Source organism: Solanum stenotomum, chromosome 10 (genome assembly GCF_019186545.1).
Source record: "Solanum stenotomum isolate F172 chromosome 10, ASM1918654v1, whole genome shotgun sequence".
NCBI classification, from domain to species: Eukaryota; Viridiplantae; Streptophyta; class Magnoliopsida; order Solanales; family Solanaceae; genus Solanum; species Solanum stenotomum.
Genome location: NC_064291.1, coordinates 4,906,480 through 4,915,613, shown reverse-complemented (window position 1 = coordinate 4,915,613; position 9,134 = coordinate 4,906,480). Strand labels below are relative to the sequence as shown.

General features: G+C 26.7%; 3 protein-coding genes across 3 annotated transcripts in view; 1 reads left to right on the top strand and 2 right to left on the bottom strand.

Moving 5' to 3' along the window:
- The window catches only part of LOC125841468 (hsp70-Hsp90 organizing protein 3-like), a 72,274-nt gene that overhangs the window by 50,191 nt on the left and 12,949 nt on the right, over positions 1 to 9,134 (bottom strand). The window lies entirely within an intron of this gene.
- Positions 843 to 3,147, bottom strand: LOC125841489 (non-specific lipid transfer protein GPI-anchored 7-like). Its single transcript, XM_049520637.1, has 3 exons — positions 2,774 to 3,147; positions 1,951 to 1,992; positions 843 to 1,093 (listed from the first exon to the last, which is right to left on the bottom strand). The coding sequence occupies exons 1-3, from the start codon at positions 3,081 to 3,083 to the stop codon at positions 993 to 995; spliced, it is 453 nt and encodes a 150-aa protein (XP_049376594.1). The 5' UTR covers positions 3,084 to 3,147; the 3' UTR covers positions 843 to 992.
- On the top strand, positions 7,779 to 8,583 carry LOC125841484 (21 kDa protein-like). Its single transcript, XM_049520633.1, has one exon. It carries the CDS (start codon positions 7,779 to 7,781, stop codon positions 8,388 to 8,390), a length of 612 nt encoding a protein of 203 aa, XP_049376590.1. The 3' UTR covers positions 8,391 to 8,583.

Here is a 9,134-nt window from a genome sequence, read left to right as displayed (position 1 = left end):
ATACGTTCATTATACATATATTATATAGTATCTAAATAATCATTTGTAGAACTGGCTATTTAAAAAATAGTTGAGGTTTCAAGGAGAATAATGTGCAAGAGATGAAAATGAATAGAGAAAGAGTTGATAATTTTTATTTCAAAAAAAGCATATTTTGAGAATTAGAAAAGATATGAAAAGATAAGTATTAAGTATAGCTATGAAAGACAAATACGAAGAAAAAACAATTGAGGCAAATACGAATTCAAAAATTCGAAACTTATAAGATTCTAAATACTGAATTCATTCCACTTGTATGATTATGGATTCATATTCATTATATGTTGAGTTCTTAATAGATTTTTTACATATAAAATTTTGTTTCTAGTTGAAAATAATGGATCCAAATAAATTTGTTGATGATATGTGGCATCTGCCTATGCTACATATTTTGTATCTCTTTCCTTTTAATTGTTTCTATTCAACTCATATTTTGGAGTTGAGATGGATCCTTAAAATCCGCTTTCACAAAATAAATTTATAATAAATCTTTTAATATCAACATATCTTATATAATGGGAATTCATAAACGAATTTGATCTTCTATGAGATTCTATAATATCGTTTGGCCGAACCTACTAAGGCATTTAGATATGATTTGATTGAATTTGAAACCTCAACAAAGTCGTTCAAACATAACCTTTTGATTATTAGATTTTTTTTTTTTGAAAAATATCTTAGTTAAGCATCTCACTTAATTAACACAATCATTTATTGAAGCAGTAATAAATAGTAAATTGCTTCTTATTTTTAAAAATGTCAAACATTTTGAAATAAGTTTAATTTGTCAAAAAGACTAGTAATATTTAGAACATAAATAATAATTACGTATATTAAATGGTCTAAACAAAAATCCATACACCAAGACTGTAACACTAGACCAAAATTATGAAATAAAGTGAAACAAACAACAATACATGTAAACTCCAACATATGAACACGAATTAGTGCTTTTAAGCAAGCATCAAAGAAGCACAAATTACAAGAAAAAATGACATTCCACTCCATGTAAATTTGTTTACTCCATTGCTGCCATTGTTTCCTCCTGGCGTGACTATAAATTATTTCATAAAAAAAAATTATTAGAAAAATATGTGAATTATGGAAGCTCTTCTAGTCTAGATATATAAGTAGAAAGTTTATATGACATACTTGATTAGAGCAAAATTTAAACGAGAAAGATTTAATTTTACTATCGTATACTAAAAACAAAGTAAAAATATATATTCATATAGTAAAATTCTATCGTTATACAGTGTTAATACCAAACTAAAGAAGGCAAGATGTGTATCTTTTACACATACATTTATCTGTTAAATTATTTGGTTTGGTGTAAATATTGAGTACGGATAAGTGATTACTTAAAAACACTATAAGAATTTATGGTCTTAAACATATTATGACACTATATTAATACACATTTTCAAAAGTTTTATTTTAAAATTATACATATCTGATAAATTTATATCATATAAACTGAAATGAGAAAAGAATATTCAATTGCATATAATATATTTCTTTCGTGAACCAAAAGAAAAAACTTTTTTTCTTATTTTCTTGTCCAACATTTGATATGACTATTGACTATTATTAATCATTAGTCAAGTTAGAACATTATTGAAAAGATGAACAAGTAATTGAATACAGCTATTATGTCATTTTCAATATTGGTGTCCCAAAATTATATTAATTGAAACAAAGACCAAATCAATAGTCCAATTTTGAAGCAATTTAATTAACCATAAGTACTGAATATCTCATTGACTATAAAAAGGGGCAATGTTCCATCATCAATCAATAAATAAGAAATACATTTTGATTTATATAGGCCTTGTTTGGGATAATTAATTAATGAATATTTATTATTATTAGTAAGAAATAGAAAATAAAAAATAATTTATTTTTAGTTACCTGGGGGTGGCAAGCCTTCAGAACTTGGACCTGGAGCACCACCTATATATAAACAAAAACAACTAATCAAAACACTAATAAAGCAGTATATCTTAATATATGCGATGAGATGAATATGTTTCCTTCATTTTTTTTAATAAAAGTTTTCAAGTTTAAATAGAAAATTTTCTAATAAGAAACATTTTTTTCTTTTACTTATCTTATACGATACGAATTCAAATTAGTCAAACTTCCATATCAATAATAAATTTCAGATTAGTTAGACTTTCATATGAATAATAAACCCGACTAATTTTGCCAAATATGGTGTATTCTATTCGAACTCATCAAGTCTTGTTGAGCTATGTGAAATGACTAAATTACGTTGAATTTAAAATTTTGATGACGAACAAATATGACATATATTATATAAAAATAATAATATTCTTAACAAGTTTTAAATAAAAAACTAATAGTCTTTATGTTTGACAAATAATAACTACGAAAGAATTAGATCTTTATCATGTTTACCAAAAAATTGAGTTACAATTCTATGCATGAAGTAAGTAAAAATACTTAATTCAAGATGAAAAATTTATTATATTCACACAAAATAAAAGAACTTTGAAATTGAAAAATCTAGTAACGCAAGTAAAACAAAATTTATGTCAGTTAAGACTCAACTAAAAGTAAAGTGCTTTCCCATCAAAAACCTTTTATGTTCCTATATATAGAACTCGAACTCAAACTCAAACTCAAAACTTGTACAGGATAACGGAATCTCATCACATTCCGAGCAAAAAAAAAGTTAATTAAAGTGGAAAAAAAAAGATGAAATATATACCTGTAGTACAAGCACTAAGATCACCAGAAATATTACAAGCCTTAGGAAGTGCAAGTGCTTGAGTAATATTAATACCAAGTGAAGGCAACAAAGTTGGATTTTCATACAATTTACACAAACAATCTAAATCATTTGTTATTGCTTCTCTCAATGGATCACAACACTCCGCAGGGGGACTCGATGCGTTAAGGTAAGGCGCACATGGCACTAATTTCGAGGCACACGACGGCGGCGTTGTTTGCGCCTCTGACGTAATTATCGCCGCCGTCAACGCAATCGAAATTAAAACAAACATTTTTGAAGAAAACATCCTTGCTTTTTTTCCTTTTTCACTAGTAATTTAATTTGGTTGTTTTCTTATTGTTGTTGTGTTGGAAATGTTTATTGGTATACTTATATAGGAGTGGTTGGTTTGGGTTACTTTTACTAGTCAAAATATTTGTCTAAGTTTTCATATGTATATTCTTTTAAGAAAATACTTCCTCCGTTTTAAAATAAAATAAGTGAAAATAAAAACAAGTCTCAAATCAATAAGTATCATTTTAGGACATTATATTTCATTTTCCTAATAGTGTTCAGTTTTTAAGAAACATTTATTAAATAAGGATAATTTAGTAAACTATATAGATTTCTTAATGAACGTGATTTTTGTTAAGATAACACTTATTTTAGGATAGTGAGAGTAATAGTTTGGAGGGGTATTTAACTATTTTGTCCTTATTTATATCTTAATATATAATATAAGATCGTTTCACAAACAAATATGATTGGGGAATAAAATGGAAAAATAACAATTAGCTTTGTCTTTTAACTTCTAAATAACAAGTATTTTGAGATATATTAATTTTCACAATTTAACATTATATGAAGGATAATTTCCGAAGTGTTATATTGCATAAATCCACCTAATGCTTTCTCATTTAATAGGTTTTGTGCCATACAAATAAAATTAATCGAGTTTTAAAGCAATATGATAGGAGGTATTTATCGAATTCAACTTTAGTGCAAAGTCTTCGGTCTTCTACATGCATTTGGTCGATATATCATATATAGCACGTCAAGTTTATTTATTTATGAAACTCAAATAGACTTTTCATAAGAAAAAGATAAAACAATCATTTTTGTTGGTTTGTTAATATATGTTTTTATCACCATACTTCTGCGTACTTTCACTATAGAAGAAAAAAGAAAATTATTTTATTTATTGATTAAACAAAACTTTAAAATATAAAAAGCAAAACAAAAAAAAAATGGTTTCGATATGGACACGTATTTTCTAGAATATTTCTTGTTCTATTTTCTTTTCTATTTGTGTTTTTCTAGAAGGATAACCTGGAATAAGAGAATTTTCGTATATTATTTTTAGTATAACTATTTGATATTCAATATTTACAAATTTCATTAATTTAAATTTATATTTCTTAGGGTCCATTACAAGAAAAAGACTTATAACTATTGTATAATTTTCATACAAAATTATGCAATGATAGTTTGAAATGTAGGCGTGAAGAGTACTTACAGAAGGACTCGGTTAGGTACTTGACTTGGTCAACTACATGGTATAATATTTCTTTCAGATGTATGTTCGATATTTGTTTTGGGGTCTGATTAATTTAAATTTGTATTAAAAAGTTTTAAATTGGTGGATAATATAATTAATTATTCTTTATCAAAAATAATTTCATACTCAAAAGTTAAATTTTTAATTTTTAATTTTTAATTAAAAGTAAAAAAGTATTTATCATTCCGCAACAGTGATTTTTGATGGTGTGAATGGTATGATATGTTGACTTGAAAAGTAGTATACTGACTATAATAAGATAATATCTAAGAAAGTGAAAGGAAATTATTGTTGCTTTAGTGTCTTGTTTTCCTTGGAGACTTGCAATTATTTCTAGCCTTCACACCTTCAACTTCTTGCTTTTACTTTTATTTTACTAATAATTAATTAAAAACCAAAAATCTTTGCAAATTACATACAATAATAAAGGAGAAATTAATTTAATTACCATTTCATTAAAAAAAAATAGCCTATGTATATATAAGTATAGTCATGGTCATGTATAGTTAATGTAATAACTCATATACACCTATTAGAAGTTGTTAATATGTTTAGTCGAATAATCAGTTGTGTAACTTTTCTTTTTAATATATAGTCAATAATATTCTAATATATAGTCAACAATATTCTGATTAGTTTACGCGTACTTTCATATGTAATCAGATCACAAAACATCTATAACTATATGTATATTTAAATGCTGAATAAAGTTAATTAATGGCACTTGAATTGATTTTCATTTGTTTGACCAAGCTATTGATACCTAAACTTTCGAAGCTTCTCATAATTGACTTGTTAGGCCAGCCAAGAAACATGAATTAATTAGACCATGGCACTATGTAACAAACTAATATTTGTATTGATTGTAAAAGAACTTAGAAGCTGATCCAAGAATAAAAGGAAAATAGAAAAGGGAGATTCTAGACTGTTATTACGAAAATAATTAATTAAAAGAAAATAACATAATCCATAGCATAATCCTAATGAGATAGTTCATTCTCTATATAGGCATCTTTAGTGCACATGCTCATTCCTTTAACTCAGATCCCAAATGTAATTTGACAGTATATCAATTGGGTCCTGCCTCGTGGCTGGATTCGTAACATACTATTTTAGTATTATTGATTAAAAAAAATATAACTTACATAAATCTCATTATTATTAAAGTAATCATAGAGTGAACACTTTTTAAATATTCACTCTCTTCCCAATCCTTTTTAAATGTGATCATAGAGTGAACACTTTTTAATGATTCTTCTTGATCATAATTATTTCATGTATCTTTTAAATATGTTAAATTATCAGTTATATAAAGTATATTTTACGTAATTTTTGTAACTTAAAAGTTCCATATCCAAACGAGTAATATTTTTCCATATTATGCAGTTCTTCTATGTCCATGTACGTTGCTATATAGCTTTAATTGGGAAGCATTTTTATTTTTTGTAATATATAAGCATATTTAAATTATTTTACTGCAATAAACTAAAAACTGAATGACATATATGGGAATTCAATTAAATTTAAATTTATATTAAGAAAAAATATATTTAGAAATAAAATATGTTCTAACAAAGACAATTCTATACACCATTTATTCATGAAAATAAAGTTTATAATACTTGAAATTAATTAATAATTAGTTGCTTCTTAAGATTAGTGTTACAGTTGTATTTCAAAAAACGAGGCACAGACCTTAATTAAATATAGGGACACTTAACATTTCTTGTCCTTTATTTATTTGTAGATTTTAGTTTCGATTCTTCTGATATACTCCCAATGTCTCTAATTACTTGTCCATTTTTCTTTTTATAGTTGCTCCTAATTACTTGTCAATTTTGACAAATCAAGAAAGGATAATTTGTTTTACCTATTATACCCTCAATTAAATGACTAATTACTTTGAAAAATGCAGAATTTTCCATCTACTTCATAATTAATAGGGTAAAATGGTAAACTAACTATGTCATTAATTGATTTCTTAATAGGTGTGTCAATTCAAAAGTTGACAAGTAATTAGGGACATAGGGAGGATTACTTAATTTTTTAATTTATTTAAATTAGCTTTTTTTGGTTCCTTTTACATAGAAAGACATGTTAGATTTAGATTGTTTTTAGAATTATATTATCTTTAAATATAGTATAAAATCAACTTAATACATGTTTAATTAAACATTTTAATGGTTAATATATAATTCATTAATTTCAAAAGATTTACAAACGGAGGAAGCAAAAGTGCACATTGCATATGGAATTTATCGATATTTGAGGGAATAAAACCTTAATTATGAATATTATAAATTTGGAAAAAGAAAAATATATCTTCTTTTAATTTCACACTAATTTCGATTTATGAGATTGGTCGAAGCTTCCCTTCAAGATTTTGTCAATCTTGTGTTTAAATTTTTTGCAGGTTCTTAATATTTTATGAGATTAGTTTAATTGTTTAATTAATTTGCCTACTTCAGAGTTGACTACTAGCTAGTAACACTTGTTGCTTTATTTTTTGTTTAATCATTCGATATTCGTGATTTGCTTACCTGACTAATATAAATTCGTACAGTAACAACTCTTACTATTGTGAGTGGCATTAGTGAATAGAAAAATGACGTCTTTTTTCAAGAAAAGTAAAAGAGAAAAAAAAACCGAAAACACATAAGAAAATTTAATATATCGTATAAAAATAAGAAAAAACATGAATTATCAAATTTATATGGTGTAATTTTTCAGTAATGAAATATCGATAAATGCCAATTGGACAAGAGTTGTGCCACTAGGTTAGTTTATAGATAGATATTTATTACGTTACATTAAACTTTGTTACATGTCTATCTAAATTTTAGTTGTTGATAAGTTTGAGCCAAAAAAAATTAAAATTGTGAAGCTTCCTTCACATCTAAATATTGAATAGAAAAATGTCTTATTCTAGCTGGATTAAATTATAAAAACTCGAAAATCAAAAAGAAATAATAATTAAAATGTCAAACCTAAATGGTCATGATCAATATAGATTGTAATAGGTCGGTACAGGATCCTTTCAATCTTTAATCAAAGGTATTGAGTTTGAGCTCATGATAATTACAAAAAAAATCTGTTGAAAGCAATACGTCAAGAAATAAATCCAACAATAAACTGATTCAAATGTAACCAGAGATCTCGAATTTGCTCAATTGACTATTACACAATACACAATACGATTTTTCAATAATGGAGAGATTTTGAATCCTCTTGCGTAATTATGGTTTCTCCACTAGGCACTAATTAAAATATATATATTAATTGATTCTTTACCATATAATGTCAATTTGTATAATTGTTTTAGGTAAAACCCTAACCAATAACTCTTTTCAACTCTATATAAAGCTTACCCTTGGAATAGGATCTTGCACACACTCCACTTGAGTAAAGTCATTTCAAAATTTCCAAAATAGGATATATATATATATGGCCAGCCTTACTCTTCACTTCTTACTATTTTTCTTGTACTTTCATTGTATTCTCGCAATTATTACTGGATCTGTCACGTCTCAAACTGATCCAAACACAACGAATTTCATCGTGACCTCATGCAAAACAACGTTATACCCTACCATATGTGTTCAATCTCTCTCTGCCTACGGAAACACCATTCAACTAAACGATCAAGAACTAGCTCATGCAGCATTAACGGTGAGCTTATCAAAGGCTAAAATTGCTTCAACATACATTTCAAAGCTCACAAGAATGAGGGGCTTAAAGCCAAGAGAATTACAAGCTGCTAAAGATTGTTCATTTAACATGAATGATTGTGTTTATCAACTTGAACGATCGATCCCCGAGCTAGTGCAAAGTGGTAAATTAGCATCAAGAAGAGATGAATTTACTTGGCATGTTAGTAATGTTCAAACATGGATTAGTGCTGCACTTACTGATCAAAATACTTGTCTTGATATGATTAATAATCCTTCTATGGATGGAAAAATTAAGGATTCAATTAGGGTTAGGGTTTTTGTTGCTTCACAAGTGACTAGTAATGCACTTGCTTTGGTTTATCAATTTGCAGAGAAACACTCATAAACTAAGTTGTTCGGACTATCCAAAAATGTTACCGCACTCGTGTCCGATCTTTCAAAAATACACTATTTTTGGAGGATCCGACACACACCTGTCGACATTTTTGAAGAATCTGAACAACATAGCTCATAAATTAGTGTCATCTTGCTAGCTAGCTTTTGGTATGTATTTTTAAGTGTTAAAAGTAATTTTATAGATAAACAGTTATGTGTACGTACGTATGAATGTATTGAAATTGATAATAAGTACTCCATTGATATGTTTGGTTACAAAGTGTTGATAAGCACATTTTTTGCTAAATGACCATAATATCCTTGAAATTATTAACAAAAATAACAATACTTCTAATTTATATCATGGTTTTCTACGTACATGCACATTATGACTTTATGATGGCCCCTTAGTTACATGTGACTCCGTCCCTGCTTGTAATATTTATTATTATTTTTCAAATCGAAACGTTTAATTTGAATTTCAAGACCACGACTCTCTTTTCTAACGATGGAATATTAAAAAAAGAACCATACATCATGATTTGGATAAAAAATATCAAGGTTATTGATAACGTTGTCTATTGATTAGTTTAACCATTAATTTTCACCTACTCTAAAACTAAAAATGACTCGTTTGACATTATGCAAGTTGCATGATAAATAAATATATAATACACATCAGCTTGAATGTGTTTTGACTTCATTAATTCAATTTATATAATGTAGGAGATATAATTAAGTAAATTAATATCTA